Raw genomic sequence first — 17,712 nt, forward strand, 5'->3', positions numbered from 1 at the left:
AAGTGGGTGTACAGAATCAAAGAGGAGCATGACGGCTCCAAAAAGTAAAAGCCTTGGTTGGTAGTCAAAGACTTCGAGCAGAAGGAAGGGAATGACTACACCGGCATCTTTATACCAATTGTGAAGCTGACAACCATCAGATTAGTTCGCAGGAATCAAGTAGACAGGAAGGTGGTGACTACAGAAAAATTGAAGTTGTGTTCAACTTCAATAGGTCTTCATGCCTAAAAACATATTTTGAGCACATCACTTATTCATGATACTGATTGAGAAGGCGTCTCTGTCTCCAAGTGGGAGATTGTTATAGCTGGAGCCAGGAGACAGCCAGGAGGAGCTGAGTTGGAAAACGCGCTGCAATTAATCTCTCGCGGTGCAATTTATATCTATTTACCTCATGATTGTAACTTCCTATATTTTTGATTCATTATGTTTAAATTGTAATTAAATTGTGATTAGAAGATCAGTCCTACAAATAGAGGGTTGAGGAATGACACAAAATAGTGAAAAGCTCAGAGAGAGCAGAGAGGAAGAAGGGAGGAAGAGAGAGAGAGAGAGAGAGAGAGAGAGAGAGAATTGTAATTTTTCTAGCGATAGTGAATATTTGGTGTGTGCTCTGTGGACGTAGGTCGATTTTGACCGAACCACGTTAAATCTTTGATGTCACTTTGATCTGGATGCTCATAGGTTCCTAACACTTATTAACAGGTAACTACTATATAAACTCAAACCCGTCCATTTAATAAATGGGTTATAAACAAGTCATCCATTTAAAAAATATAATTTATTTATTTTAAAATTTTTAAACATTTTATCTAAAATGATATTTAAAAAAAAAACAATCATTCATTTTATTTTTAAACGGATCAGCTTGTGTTAAACTCAAATTTGATTTAAATGAACTTGTCACGGATCATCGATTGGGTTTTGGCCCATTTCGCCACCCTTTTTTTTTTTTTTTGGAATACGAACCGGGTATCCACGCTTCCGTTTTACGGTCCACGTGACTAATCCTGCGCCTCTTGAAGTTGACCCCACAACTTCAAATGGTGGGTAAATTCAAGAGTTCAGAGGTGGAAACGAGTCCAAGAGGGTTTGAACACCTGACCTCGTGAAAGGCAGTCTTACAACCCGCACTACCACCTGAACCACACCCTGGGGGTCCCATTTTGCCACCCTTGCCTACATACAATGTTGTTCTATAAATTATACTTTACCTCACATAATTTTTCATGAGGCATTACTTTAATAAAGATACAAATTAAAATTTTGTGTTTATTTATTGGAAAAATAATAAAATTTAAAAAAAAAATGGCGTCTTCATTTTGTGAATTAATCAGACTTTGAAAGAAAACTGAACAATATTATTATTTATTGACGACAAAAGGAAATAAAAAAAAAAAGAAGTCCTAGTAATGTTGCTTAGTGCTTCCTAAGTTGTGGACCCCGACTTTGGTAATATATGAGTGAAAGCAAGGGCAGCCGTAGGATTGAACTGATCTGATGGGAACGGTGCAGATTAATTATTTAAATTGGCGGGACCCCACCTTCATTAATATCTGGGTTTCGTGGCCACGGTTCTGCCGTGCCCTCCACGCGCCTCTATCTACCACAAAACATACACGCATTTTGTTCGCATAACGGGGCCCACTCGCTAGATTATTAAGTGGATGAGACGTTTCATACTTATCATTATTAATTTGTTAGTTAAGTTTGCCCTCTCAATCTTAAATATCTAAATTGTCGCTAATTCGTCACCAACAATAAACGGTCAACATCCATAGGTCCCTATTGAGTATTGAGCCCTCTCAAAATAGTGAAAAAAATATATATTTGTGTATTCTATCGGTATGTATAATTGCGAATTTATATATATAAATATTATTTTTTAAAAATTGAGAGTAAAGTTATTTATTATGTTTTGTGATTGTAATGATTTTGGAGGACGAATAGAGAGAGAGGACGAGAAATTTTTTTTTTTTTTTACAAACGCTTTCTACTTGTTATATAAATTTGGGATGATCATGAAATAATCATTTTCTAGAATAATATTGTTGTCATTAAACAACGTGAAGAAATGTTTTCATTACATCCATTGCATGTGTATTCAATCATCAATACACATGAAATTGATGATGTGTAACACGGGCACAAAGAAGAATTTTGTTTACCTATATCAATGTTAACTGTGTTTCTGATAGCTGTCAAGAGTAATAGTGTTCGAGATTCTTTGCATTTTTGGTTAATCTACTAAAATAATTGGTTTGTTCCTCTGCCCTTTTGTACTAAAATACTAAAATATTATTTCAAATAGAAAGTGAAAACTCATAAAATTTGAACCCGAACATTTTAATTAGGAAAATCTCGAGTTTTCATCCCCAAACCTCGTTGAAGGGTAAAAATTAAGATTGAGTTTTAGAGACTATTATGTTTCTCACAAAACAATAAGATTGTTTTTCCCAACATTTTATGTAATAACTTAGAAAATAATAGAAATGTTTTGCTTCAATTTTCAATTCAAATATAAAAAATTAAAAGTAAAATAAATTTTTTGTATTTTTTAAAAATTATAAAAACTATAAATATTTTAACAACTAGGCTTTAAGATTTTGTATAAGGCTTTTAATAGATAGTATGTACTAAAGTATCATTTAATAAAGAAAAACAAAGATTATATAACCTAAAGGGTACTTCGGCTTGTGATTGCTGCATTCAGAGAAGTTAAGAAAACATTGATCATATTCTTTCTTTAGGAGAGGTGACTTTAGAGGTTTGATGTCGGGCTAGTGTGGCATTGGGGATCCCTTTCCAACGATCTCTTCCTTAGAAAAATAAAATGGCAAATGGTTCTACTATACAAAAAAATCATCTATTAAAGGTATTTTAATTGGGCTGATTCCATATTTGATTACGTGGTGCCTCTGAAATCGAAGATGTAAAACGAGAATGAAATGAATTTATCAAAGTGCAGATAAGATGTGGAGAAGTGTTTGATTCTGGGTTAATTTTATTACTGAGAGCACCATTTCTTTTCAAAAATTGAAGAAGTCAGACATTAAGATTTTGAATGAGTTTCAAATTAAGCACCAGAGAGTTTGCGATAGGCCTAAAAAATTATTTCATGGGTTAAACCTCCAGTAGGGTGGATAAAACTTAATTGTTATGGGAGTTGTAAGGGCAATTCAGGTACTTCAGGAGGTGGAGGAATTATTCGGGATTGCTATGGCATGGTAAAAGCGGCTTTTTCAAGTTATTTTGGTAATAATACGAATAATAGTGCAGAATTAAAAACAATCAGGGAATGAATTCGTTTGTGTAAATGTTTGCATTATGTTAATGTGATTATTGAAAGTGACTCGCGAATTGTAGTTGATTGGTTTCGGAAAGGTAGATGTACTTTGTGGTATCTTTGGGAATTTTGGGAGGAGCTCGTAGCAGAGTTAGAAGGAGTGAATGTCATGATGATGCATCAATATAGGGAAGACAATAGTGCGACTGATTTTCTTACTAAAGAAGGAGAAATGAGAAACAATGTAATTTACGAAGATCAACACCTTCTATCACGTTATCTGAAAGGTATCCTTCGGATGGATAGGGGTCTTGTTTGTGTTCGTCGTTAGTTCATCTCTAGAGTTTCGTTTGGTGTAATTCTTTTTGTTTTTGATTTTTTTTTTAATCTCCTTTGTTAGTTATGCTTAATTTTGTTTGTCCTAATTTGGTTGGTTGGTTTAAACTTGTAACCACGGTATTCATCCGCCAAAGGTGAGGGTTTATTAATAAATAAATGGAAGTGTCGCCCTCTTTTACCAAAAAAAAAAAGAAAAAACCTAAAGGGTAGTAGTCAATGTGATATATATATATATATTGTATTTATTGAATTAATTTGATCTCTAAATCATTCTTAATGTAAAATATTTTTAGAATTTGAAATGTTAAATAGGCCAGTGTTATCTCATACACTTCTATCTGACTCGTACATTACTTATCCAATTTTTTTTTTTTAATGGAGGGTCAAATTTACGCTTATTATATCTCATACGGATGGTGATTAATTAAACAAAAAAAAATTTTGAACAACCTAAAAATTTAGAATTGTTATATTAAAATACTAAAAATTACTTTTGGATCCCTATCATTATCTATTCCCAATTTATTAATATTTAGTCTCTTCTTGATTGAAAAAAAAAAAAAATGAAGTAGAAATAAGAGAATAAAAATAAATTCCTTTATATTTTTCTCATGCAATGAACATGCATGTTAGGAAAGGAGGGGAAAAACAAAGATGAAAAAAAAAAAAAAAGGAAAGGAAAAAATAATTCGGTTACTTTTTCTGACCTTAAATTAGGGAGGCTTAGTTAAAAAAGAAGAAAAACGACGACAAAGTATTCTTAAACAATTTTAAAAGAATATCTTACAAAGGAAGAAATGACTCAAAACACATCTAATTCACACTAGGAATTTTGATTTAATAAGCACCACACAAAAACCTCAATTACAAGTTAATTAAAATTAAGTCATATCTAACATGTAATTTAGTAACCATACTCGAGACATTCTAAAAATAGTGTACTCGTTTAATGGCCCATTGAGTTTCAACTAGCCATCCTAAACCTTTTCTCTTCTATACATAGGATTAAAAAGTCTAGTGCTCTAATTCAATAAATACCAAAATTCTTGAACTTGACCTTGACTCTCTTGTAAATTCTCAAAACTCAAGTTTAACTCGAGTAAATTAAATTAAATTATAAAGTATCATTACAATTATAATATTATAAATATCATATCACTTGTCTAAATTATAATATACATAACTAAAATCATGAAAGCTAAATTAAGATTGACTAGACTTCAAAGTAATATTTTAAAAGTTGAATTCAATTGTCAATATGATCAAGTAATTCACACTATTATTAAACAAATATATATATATATATATATATATATATATTTGCATATGCTATCATTTTTCTAGTAAAATTTTATTTAGTATTTGCATACATTTTTCATATTTGCTACATAGTGTAGTAACTCGGTTTGGTACAAGACCAAACCGTCGACGATTTCAGATGGGCTAAAAGTCTTTAAGTTGCCAGGAAGTCAAAATTTTTTTATATCTTCACTCTCCCATTTGGATTCTCTCTCTCTCTCTCTCTCTCCCCTCCCCTTCCTCTAATTTGTGTCCCACTCTCTCTTTCTCTCAAATTCTATCCACTTTCGCTCTTCGATCCTCTCTCTCTCCTCTCAACTTGCCGGCTCCTCTCTCCTCATCAAGGTTTAAGGAAACTAGGGTTTCGTCTTCCAAACGCCGCAGACACAATTTCAAGAACATGGTAGGCATATCTTCCAGGTTAGGTAAGGGGATTAGAATATGTCAGTTTATTTTGAAATTGAACCGACTAAACTTGAGCATGTGGATACAAAAATATTATATCATATTTTTTGAATGAATCAAGCGTATGAATATGATGATTTTGGTTTATTATACACGTATTCGGGGAAGATTAAAATGAGTAGAGTGATCATCTCTTTTTTTTTTTTTTTTTTATATAAAATATATAGTTTGAGTTAAATTAAAACTATCAAGGTAATCATACCCTTATTTTCAGCAAAATATACTGAGTATATTATGATGTACTTTTTCTAATCAATTTATTAGATTATGATTTAACACTCAAATAGTGTGGCATGAGAATGATTTATTTTTATTGCGTAATTAAACATGTTGGAATTTTTATGGTTTTATATGGCGAAAGTTGTGGTATTATACTGATTTCTTGAATTTGTGGGAATAATACGAATATTGTGAATTTGATGGTTTAATACCAATCCCAGGGATGGTTGGAAAATTGTGGAAAGATTATTGCAAATTATGTGCTGAGAAAATGAGATCATTTTACTATTTAATTATGTAAATTGTAATATATGGTTTAAGAACCCTGATGGACCAGATGTGTTGAAAGCTCGATACCGTAGGTAGAGAGAAATATGAGTGCAGTCACGATTTTGTGAAAGTGTAGGTAGTGGATAGTCAATTTGGCCTGAGAATGGTTGTGTACCCTCCTAAGTCTGGACCAGGATGTGGTAGGCAAATCATACTTACAGGCATGTTACTTTGACTTAGTCTTGGTCGGCCAACCAAGTTAAGTCCAGTTTTCGGGTTGTACAGCCTGATCATGGGGGTTAAACATGAAATTAGTCCAAAAAGGAAGGTTCTTCTATGCATATTTGTGGATTTATGTAAACGGGGCCATCTATTGAGCCAAAATTATGTTTTGAAGGAAAATATGTATTTTCAATTATATAGGTATGAGTACAATGTACAAATGTCATTTCATTTAAAGTTAAATTAATGGATGTATTTTACTCACACCAAAACTCATTTAGCCACACACTGATAATAATCTATTTTTTTTTTACTGAAAGGTCTCACACAATAACCATTTTATATTTCAGGACATACAGGGAATCAAGCTTAGCAAGCTTCGGGGCGGGATTTAGATAATATAGTTTAAAGTAAGTGCTTGTTTGATACTGAATTAAATATGCTTTTGTATTCCTTGTAATGAAATATTGTTACTTGGAGATACCTATGTAATTGTGGTGGTTTAGTATTCTGGTATGATATTTGAGATTTAAATTATTTCCACTACTTGCTTTAAATTAAATTATAGAAAGGCGTACCCTGGACCCCACTGGGATCTGAGTCGTCACAGATGTGGTATCAAAGACAGTATATTCTTTGGATCGTACAATTGTGGTATTAGAGCAAATTTTTGGGGAATTACACATAGTTTATTTAAGTCAAATTTGATATAATTCTCCATATTTAATTGCAGGAAAATGTGATTGAAGATCACCAAGTTTGTTCTCTTCCAAATTTTCTTATGTTCCATTTTGGGGCAAGTACTTAATTCTTTACATTTTGTTCTTTTTGCTTGTTAGCGTATTACAAGTAGATTTTAATGCCTTTGGTACTTTTCTAGTCGTACGTCTGAAAATCATATAATTTGGTTGAAAAGTCTAAATATTCATATGTGCAGTGCAACTACAAACCATATATTTTATTTCATTAGACTAAAAAATTCCACCTCAACTATTGCTTGTGCACTGAGTAACACACTCCTTATAGCTACTTTCATCCTTGCCGTCCCTTTCTAGTACTGTGCAAATTTGTGTTCTTATATAATTAATTTTGGCTATATATTTAATTATAAACTACCATTAAACACATGTATAATTATATACATTATTGAGTATATGTGCAAAATAAATATTATGTCACTTGTATAATTATAATATACACAACTAAAATCACGAAAACATGATTAAGATTGACTAGACTTCAAAGGAACATTTTAAAACTTGAACTGAATTGTTAGTATACCCAAGTAATTGAAACTATCATTATATATATATATATATATATATATACTATGATATCTCTAGTCAAATTTCATTTAGAAGTTGCGTGCATTTTTCATTTATGCTACATAGTTTATCTAAGTCAAGTCTAATATAATTTTGCATATTTGTTTGAAGGAAAACGAGACCGAAGAACATCAAGTATATTTTGGTCCAAATTTTCTTATGTTTCATTTTGGGGTAAGTGCTCCATTCTTTGCGTTTTGTGTTTTTCATCTATTTTTATATTACAAACAGATTTTGATACTTCTGGTACCTTTCTAGTTGTTACGTTTGAAAATCATGTTACTTGGTTTAAAAGTCTAAACATTCATATGTACAAGACAACTGCAAACCAAATATTTTACTTCATTAGGCTAAAAAATTCGATTTCAACTATTACTTGTGCACTGAGCAACACATTCCCTATAGTAACTTTCATCCTCATTGTTTCTTTCAGGCACTACACAAATTCGTGTTCTTATATATTTAGTTTTTGCTATGTATTTAATTATAAAGTACCATTAAACACATGTATAACTATATAAATTATTGAGTATATGTATAAAATAAATATTAGGCCACTTGCATAATTATAATATACATAACTAAACTAACGAAAACTTGATTAAGATTGACTAGACTTCAAAGCAATATTTTAAAACTTGAACTCAATTGTTAGTATACTCAAGTAATTCAAACTATCATTATACAATCATTTTTCTAGTCAAATTTCATGTAGGATTTGCATAAATTTTTCATTTTTGCTGCATAGTTTATCTAAGCCAAGTCTAATATAATTCTCCTTTGTAGGAAAGCGAGATCGAAGATCACCAAGTCTATTGTGTTCCAAATTTTCGTATATTTCATTTTGGGGCAGTTACTCAATTCTTTATGTTTTGTTATTGCTGACTATTTTTGTATTATAAACATATTTTAATGCTCTCTAATTTTTTCTAATCCTTACATTTGAAAATCATATAACTTGGTCCAAAAGTCTAATACTCAGATATATAAAGCTACTGCAAATTATATATTTTACTTCATTAGGCTAAAAAAATCCACTTCAACTATTGCTTGTGCACTGAGCAAAACACTCCCTACTATAAACACCAACCCTGTCAAGCACTATGCGAATTTGTGTTCTTTCATATTTTATTTTTTCCATATATTTAATTATAAAGTACTATTAAGCAGGTGTATAACTACATTTTCAAAAAAAAAAAAAGGTGTATAACTATATAAGTTATTGAGTATATCTACAAAATTAATATTATATCACTTGTATAATTATAATATACATACTTAAAATCTCGAAAGCTCAATTAAGATTGACTAACTTCAAAGTAATATTTTAAAAATTGAACTCAATTGCCAGTATACTTAAATAATTCAAACTATCATTAAATATACCTATGCATACACTAATTTTTCTAGTCAAATTTCATTTAGGATTGCCATATTTTTTTATATCTACTACATATATAGTTTATCTAAGCCAACTTTGATATAATTTTTCATATTTGTTTGCTAGAAAACAAGACCGAAGATTACCAAGTCTATTCTATTCCAAATTTTCTTATGATCCATTTTTGGGGTAAGTGCTCAAATTCTTCACATTTTGTTCTTTTTGTCTCTTTTTGTGTTACAAATAAATTTTAATGCTTTTGGTACTTTTGTAGTCTTTACATTTGAAAATCAAGTAACTTGATTAAGATTGACAAGACTTCAAAGTAATAATTTAAAACTTTTTGAACTTAATTATCAGTATACTTAAGTAACTCAAACTATCATTACATATATCATTTTTATAGTCAAATTTAGTTTAGGACTTGCATACATTTTTCATATATGCTACATAGTTTATCCAAGTCAAGTCTGATATAATTCTCCATATTCATTGCAAGAAAACGAGACTAAAGATCAATATCTATTTTGTTCCAAATTTTCTTATGTTCCATTTTAGGGCAAGAGCTCAATTCTTCACATTTTGTTCTTTCTGTCTATTTTTGTATTACAAACATATTTTAATGCTTTTGGTGCTTTTCTAGTCGTTATGTTTGAAAATCATGTAACTTGGTGAAGATTGATTACACTTCAAAATAAAATTTTAAAACTTGAACTCAATTATCAGTATACTCAAGTAATTCAAACTATCATTAAATATGTGTGTGTGTGAGTGTGTGTGTGTGTGTGTGTGTCTGTCTATATATATGCATTTACTTTCATTTTTCTAGTCAATGATTTTTTTTGGTAAAAGAGGGTGATACCTCCATTTATTTATTAATAAACCCTCACTTTTGGCAGAAGAATACCATGGTTACAAGTTAACACCAACCAACCAAACTATGACAACCAAAATTAAACATAACTAACAAAGGAAAAAAAAAATAAAAACAACTAAAAAATAAAACAAAATACACCAAACGAAACTCTAGAGATGACCTAACGACGAATGGAAACAAGACCCCACCTATCTATCTGAAGGATACCTTTTAGATAACGTGGTAGAAGGTGTTGTTTTTCATAGATTACATTGTTTCCCCTTTCTTCTTCTTTGGCAAGAAAATCAGCAGCATTGTTGCCTTCCCTATATTGATGCATCACCACGACATTCACTCCTTCTAACTCTGCCACGAGCTCCTCCCAAAATTTCCAAAGATACCACAAAATACATCTACCTTTCTGAAACCAATCAACTACAATTTGCGAGTCATTTCAATAATCACATTAACATAATACAAACATTTACACAAACGAATTTTTTCACTGGTTGCTTTTAATTCCGCACTATTATTCGTACCATTACCAAAATAACTTGAAAAAACCGCTTTTACCATGCCATGGCAATCCCGAATAATTCCTCCACCTCTTGAAGTACCCGGATTGCCCCTACAACTCCCATCACAATTAAGTTTTATCCACCCTACTGGAGGTTTAACCCATGAAATAATTTTTTCAGGCCTCTCGCAAACTCCTTGATGCTAAATTTGAAACTCATTCAAAATCTTAATGTTCGACTTCTTCAATTTTTGAGAAGAAATTGTGCTCTCAGCAATAAAACTAACCCAGAATCGAACACTTCTCCATATCTGATCTGCACTTTGATAAACTCATTCTATTCTCGCTTTACATCTTCGATTCCAGAGGCACCACGTAATCAAACATGGAATCAACCCCGATTAAAATACCTTTAATAGACGATTTTTTTGCATAGTGGAACCAATTTGCTATTTTATTTTTCCAAGGAAGAGATCATTGGAAAGGAATCCCCAAAACCACACTAGCCCGATGCCAAACCTATGAAGTCACCTCTCCTAAAGAAAGAATATGATCAATGTTTTCCTGACTTCTCTGAACGCAGCAATCACAAGCCGAAGCCATTGATATTTCTTTGGTATGAATTCTATCATTTACAGCCAAACATCTAAATCAGGCTTTCCATAAACACATTGAAATTCTTCTAGGCAATAAAGAATGCCAAAACTAGTCATTCCACAAAAAGTTATCGCTTTTGCTCCTCACTGCCTCCCAAGCCGTTTTCGTAGAAAAATTACTATCCGGGGCAGGCTTCCAGACAAAAATATTCTGCCCACTTTTACTCGCCGGCACCTAATGCAAAATTTCTCTTGTTTTAACAGCACCAACCAATTCCTGTACTAAATCAGAGTTCCAATTATTATTTAGCCAGCAATCCTTCATACACAGTTTCTTGTTCAAAATATTCTTAGTGCTCACAAATAACGGGCCTAATGACAGTCACCTGTCGATGAAAGACTTGCAAACATTTTTCATATCTGCTGCATAGTCTATCTAAGCCAAATCTAATACAATTCTCCATATTTACTTGCAAGAAAATGAGGCTGAATTTCACCATATCTATTATGTTCTAAATTTTCTTATGTTACATTTTGGGACAAATGCTTAATTCTTCACATTTTATTCTTTTTGTCAATTTTTGTATTACGAACAAATATATATATTATATCTCTGTGTGTTGTGGGGGGCGGGGGGGAACTACAAACCAGATATTTTACTTCATTAGGCTAAATTTACTCTAACAACTCACTGAGCAATGCATTCCTTACAGTAACTTTCATCATTGCTGTCCCTTTTAGGCACGGTGCGAATTTGTGTTCTTATATATTTAATTTTTGCTATATGTTTAATAATAGAGTACCATTGAACAAGTGTATGAATTATTGAGTATATGTACAAAATAAATATTATATCACTTGTATAACTATAATATACATAACTAAAATCACGAAAACATGATTAAGCAATAGTATCGGGGCCTTTAGCTATTGTTTTTTGAGAGATATTCAGTCATAGCTGTTCTTGTATAAGAGTTCACTGTTACCCAGATTAATCAAAATTTATATTTCTTACTTGGTATAACTTGTTACATGGGTTGTGAAGTAAGCCCACTCGATCCAAGATGAGTGCTCTCATATTCCGACTTTCCTAGATCCTCCAGTAAAACTTGAACTCTATTGTTAGTATACTCAAGTAATTCAAGCTTGACTCAATTTTATAGAATGAGCAGAATGCAAATAGCTCGTGCATCAGTTCAATTCACTTGCAACTTTAATTGAGTAGCTTCTAATTTTTCTTTTCTTTTACATATTTATGATAAGCTTTAGAGAGTAAAAATTATTTTTCTCCATCAACTAGTAAAAATACATGCATTATTATATAGGATATTATTATTTCAACTACTATCGTTCTTTAGTACTAGTTAATTTATATAATCCTAATTTACTCTATTTCTTCAACTCCATTTTGTATTTTGTTCATTATGATTATGATTATGATTATGTTTTGCGGATTTATAAAAAATAAAAAGAGAAAAGCACATATTCTTAACTATACAAAATTTCAAAAAAAAAAAAAGAAAAAAGGAAAAAAAAATTACAAGATTTTTTTATTTGCCTTAAAAAAAAAAAGTTGAATGGATCAGCTGTGGCCTGTCCCCTGTGGTCCTCAATTGCAATCACCTCACGTAAAAAATAACCGACATTTTCGTGCTGCCACGTGTACGCTTTCATCGCATATAACTGATGGAAGAACCGCTCCACTTCCCAAAAATTTTATTTTAATAATAGATAAAGGAGGAGGGGCTCACCGAATGAAAAACGTGTATGGCTGTGATTGGCCCACTCCCATTCTGTGGTCTATATCATCAACGGTCACATTCTCCCTAAAGGCTCCATCGGCAACAGGATCCGACGGTCACCATCGAATCGGCGGTTGCCGCCCTACGGTAGGTCTGCTTCCCCGTGGACTAGGCATGTAGGGGAGTAGATGACCGCAACGGTTGTCGGCAAAATACTAGAAGATTTTTAATTTAAATAAATAAAAATTAAACACTTTAAAAAAATACTTACCCAAAAAACAAACAAATAAATAATTAAATAAAGTAGCCGTTACTTCTCCACTCTATAAAATGCAGCGGAAACTTCAAGGGCCGGCTCACCCAAATAATACCTGACCAATACCTGACCCTCCGATCATATCTAGGGTTCTAATAGTTCGATCCGCTTCTTCCTACTTCTTCTTCTTCTTCTTCTTCTTCTTTTACATATCAGAAAATTTTGATCAGAAAATTTTGATTCTTGTATGTTTTTGTCTTTTGGCATCAAAGATTTATTTTTCATTTATGATCGGTCGTTTCTGCGGAACTACCTAAATTTCCGTGTCTGCAGGTTTTTTTTTTTGGGCTATGAAATTTTGGTTTTGTCGATCTATTTTTAATTTTTTTTATGTATAAATAAAGCTTTTTTTTTTTATAGTTTTTTTTTTTGTTGAAAACTTTTGTGTAGCGATTGGCAGAAATCTGTAAGGATTTCCCGCAGGTACAGCAATTGATTAATCTTTCTGAAATTCAAGGCTGTTGATCGTGTTATTTGAGATCGATCATCGCCTATTTTCCATCTCCCCTAATCGATCCTCGCTTTGTTTGATTTTCCAGTAGACATTTCCTTTGAAATCAGCTGATAACATATATATTTACAATAATATATAGATCAATCGGTTCATTTATATGGAGGCGATTCTTGTGCCTTCTTCTCCAGATCAATCAATCTCTCCTAATTATAAGCAAATCAGAAACCCTAAAAGGAACGCGCGCCCTCTCATTTCCAGACCTTTTGAAAATGCTCACGGTGGTGGTCTGTTGCACGCCCCGCCGCACTCTCTCTCGTTCTCCCTCCCTCTGCCGATCAATAATCCGCTGAATCGCCACCGCAACCACCAGCAGAAACCGCCACTCCTTCCTCTTCCGATCTCCCAATCTCTCCCTTCCCGGAGCCCTCCCACGAATAGAAAAATCAACAAATCCCTAACTCCAGCCAAGAAATCCAAGCCGTCCATCAGCCCTAAAAAATCTGATTCCAGGGATCTGAAAAGATCATCAACAAAAGGAGCATCCGATATCGGATCTCTCAACCGGTTGGGACCTGACCCGAGCGATCTTCCGGAAAACATGTCGAGAATATTCTCGTCGTCGTCGTCTTTGGAGACGTTCTCGGGTTCCGTGTTCCCACTGATTTCTCCTCCTCCGAGCAGCTTGCCGTTGCCGAAGTTCTCCGTCAGGCCTAAGCTGAGCTGCAACGCGGAGGCATCCGGCGGAGTAGACGCCGGGGCGACGGACAATCTCCGGCGGCTGTTGCGACTCCGGTGACGTGTTCGTACCTGGTTTAAATGAACTGCCACTGTTACTGCGAAGGTTGGCGAAGTTTAGGTTTATATGTAAATAAAGGCATAACCGAGGGTATGCTTTGTCCATGAGTTTTTTATTTCTTTATTTTTATTTTTATTTTTGTTTTTGGGTTTGTCTGGGAAGTTTTTGTGGGCACTGCCTGTGTTTTTTTAAAAAAGTGGGGTGCCCAAAAATAAAAGATAACCAGCTGTACTGGGGTTTGTTTGACGAGGTGGCTCTGGAGTTTTTCCTCTTATTTACATTGTTTTTTCCTTTAATGTATTTGCAAACATAATGTAGTTAAGTTATGAAATAATAATAATAATAATTATTATTATATGCAGTTTTTAAGCCTTAATGCATTCTCAAATTCCAAAAATAGGTGTTGTTAGCACATTATTTGGGAAATCACATTGTTAAAAAAAATGGCAAAGAAAAACACTTGACAAAAGAGGGGTCTCCACGACTAGATCACGAGGATCATAAAATTATGCTTGTAAAATTTTAAAACAATACTTAGAATTAAAATTTTGATTAGGCTATTGAAAATAGATATTGGTCACATAAAGCTACAAACAAATTAAGCCGAGTTGAGCTTCAGAAAGTTGGGCTACAAACGAGCTAAGTCGAATCGAGCTTGGCTCGGTTCAAGATTAAGAAAATGGCTCAGGCTCGAGCTTCAAGCTCGCTCAAGTTGGATTCATTTGTTAGCTTGTCTTTCCTTAGGTGCGATTGGGTCAACTTAATAAGCAATTAACAAGTTTAATAAGTCGAGCCGACAAGTCGAAACAAGTCAAACTTAAAAATTGAACTTGAAACTCTCTCATTAACCCAAACTAACACTTGCTATAAGCAATTCAATTTATTTGCAGCGTAAATGAATTCAAATAAGATTGCAATTTTGCGATTTTATATCGAGTTTGTATGCGATTTTGGATCGTTTGGAAAAATTTGGATAGTAGGATTTTTTGAATCACAATTTTGATAATCATGACTTAAATACATAAAATACTAATATTTTGCATATAATGACGATGATGCTTCCTAAAATTGACTAACATCATTCTTCCTAAACTTTTACTACAATGGCGATCAATATTTTTTTGGGGGGTCAATTTTTATTGTAATTCTATATTTGGAAACATTGATTTCCAATGTTGGATTTTGATATTTGTGATTTTTCAAATAAAACCAATAAAAAATTGTATTAAGTTTAACATCATTCTTCCTAAACTTTTACTACAATGGCAATGAATATTTTTTTTGGGGGGTCAATTTTTGTTGTAATTCTATATTTGGAAACATTGATTTCCAATGTTGGATTTTGATATTTGTGATTTTTCAAATAAAACCAATAAAAAATTGTATTAAGTTTTTTTTTCTTTTTTAATACTAAGGAGTCTAAGTCCAAAACTCATATTTCCAAACATTACTTTAACCTTGTGTTTGGAGACACCATAGATTTGGATTTACATTGGATTTGGAGAAGATGTAATAAAAAATTATATTAAAATTTTGTCCAAATCTAATTCATGTTCCCAAACACAATGTAAATGATTTTTAACTGAAGAAAGTTTGAGCAAAAAATTTATTTCAAATGGTTTTGTTATTTTTTGCGATTTGTAATCTCATCCAAATATTTTATATTTTTCCTAAATGTTTAAAAATAAAAAAATGTTGGATTTTGATATTTGTGATTTTTCAAATAAAACCAATAAAAAATTGTATTAAGTTTTTTTTTTTTCTTTTTTAATACTAAGAAGTCTAAGTCCGAACTCCAAAACTCATATTTCCAAACATTACTTTAACCTTGTGTTTGGAGACACCATAGATTTGGATTTACATTGGATTTGGAGAAGATATAATAAAAAATTATATTAAAATTTGTCCAAATCTAATTCATGTTCCCAAACACAATGTAAATGATTTTTAACTGGAGAAAGTTTGAGCAAAAAATTTATTTCAAATGGTTTTGTTATTTTTTGTGATTTGTAATCTCAATAAACATTTAATCCAAATATTTTATATTTTTCTTAAATGTAAAAAAAAAAAAAAAAAAGCTATTTTCGCAATTTTATCTTTAAAAAACTAAAAATAGAAAAATGAATGAACCTATTTGATTAGTGCAAATACTGGGCAGTAAAAAATATTTCCAAGTTTGCAAACAAAATAAAGCTAAGGAATAAAAATCATTAGTGCCTTTTCCATCTTTCAGCACAATTTATTAAATGTTAAAAGGATTTTATTAGACATATTTCATAGATTCCAATGGCATTGAAACATTATTCAATGTTAAATCGAAATTTGGCTTACGAGTTATTCTTTGAAATAAGAAAGAATATAATTTAATTTTTAAAAATCAAGAAAATAGTTCTCTCTTGGTTGTCTTTTTCAGCTAATTTTATCAATTCATCAATTACAAAATGTTCGGTTTGCCGAAGGGAATGAGATAAGACATAATTGTAATGAAAATTTAATTAAATGTTACGATAAAATTAAGTGAAAAATTCAATTCTATTTTTCCTGATTTCTTTCTATTACATACTTAACGTGTAAAGAGAAGATGGTTGGAGCAAAAATGTAATCATGCATAAATTATTAGAGAAGGAGACCATGTTGATGCCACCATAAGTTGAATTAAAAGAAAATTACTAAAAGGCCCCAGTGCATAAGCTCAGGTGGTAAGGAGGTTCACCGGATGGCCTTAGACATCTGCGATTTACCCTACTACCTGCAATGCACATCTGCGATTTACCTCCTACGTATTGGCTGAGGGCATAGCTGGCGTAAGCGTGAGATTAGTCTGGCGCACATGCCTAGGAAACTCGGCGTATTCAAAAAAAAAAAAAATACTAAAAAAACTTGTGGGTGATTATCTTGCTTCATATTATTCTTTAGTGAATTTACATTTGAATTTAATATTTTTACTACCAAATATATTTATGATGCATTTGGAAGTATTAATTTCAAGCCTAAGATTAAATTTAGGATAAATTTAGATAAATTTTAATATAATTTTGTGTTATATCTTATCCAAATTCATACAAATTTAATTCAAAACCTCTTTCAAACATAAAATTATTATATAAAATTTATTTACCTTTATAAATTTATTATTTAAAATTATTATTATTATCGTCATCAATTAATATATATATTTTTTGAATACAACAATCCTTTAAATACTACCTAATTCTCTTCGTTAATTAGCACATTCCTTGTAATCTACTCTCTCCAATCTCTCCTATCCTTTCCTAATTTTCCCCTCGACTGGGCTCTTACCCCGTCTCTCAACGGCCTTATCGGGCTCGGGTCCAAAGATATTGAGCTTACCTGAAACTTTAAAATTTTCAAAGATCTGTCATAAGATTTCAAAAATTGTAAAAACCTTTGTGATATTTGTCAAAAACACATAAATCTCTCATTATATTTTGCAAAAAATAAGTCTTTGAGCAGAGATTTATATATTTTTGTTAAACCTTAAGGAGGTATGTAACATTTTTGAAATCTCATATAAGGTTCTTATCTTTTCGTCAAATTTCAATGGAGGTTAATGTCTTTTGCCCACCTTTTAATAGTTGAAAAGTTTAAAATTAAAAATATCTTAAAAA

The 17,712-nt window shown here is 31.8% G+C and overlaps 1 protein-coding gene across 1 annotated transcript; it reads left to right on the top strand.

Moving 5' to 3' along the window:
- Positions 1-12,880: 12,880 nt before the first annotated feature.
- Positions 12,881-14,444, top strand: LOC131161458 (uncharacterized). The gene has a single exon (XM_058117229.1). The coding sequence runs from the start codon at positions 13,445-13,447 to the stop codon at positions 14,081-14,083; it is 639 nt and encodes a 212-aa protein (XP_057973212.1). The 5' UTR covers positions 12,881-13,444; the 3' UTR covers positions 14,084-14,444.
- The last annotated feature ends 3,268 nt before the right edge of the window (positions 14,445-17,712 follow it).

The sequence above is a fragment of the Malania oleifera genome, chromosome 8 (genome assembly GCF_029873635.1).
Source record: "Malania oleifera isolate guangnan ecotype guangnan chromosome 8, ASM2987363v1, whole genome shotgun sequence".
NCBI lineage: Eukaryota > Viridiplantae > Streptophyta > Magnoliopsida > Santalales > Ximeniaceae > Malania > Malania oleifera.

What these genes read in the sequence shown, in the direction of transcription:
- LOC131161458 (XM_058117229.1), top strand. Translation starts at nt 13,445, where the DNA reads ATGGAGGCGATTCTTGTGCCTTCTTCTCCAGATCAATCAATCTCTCCT.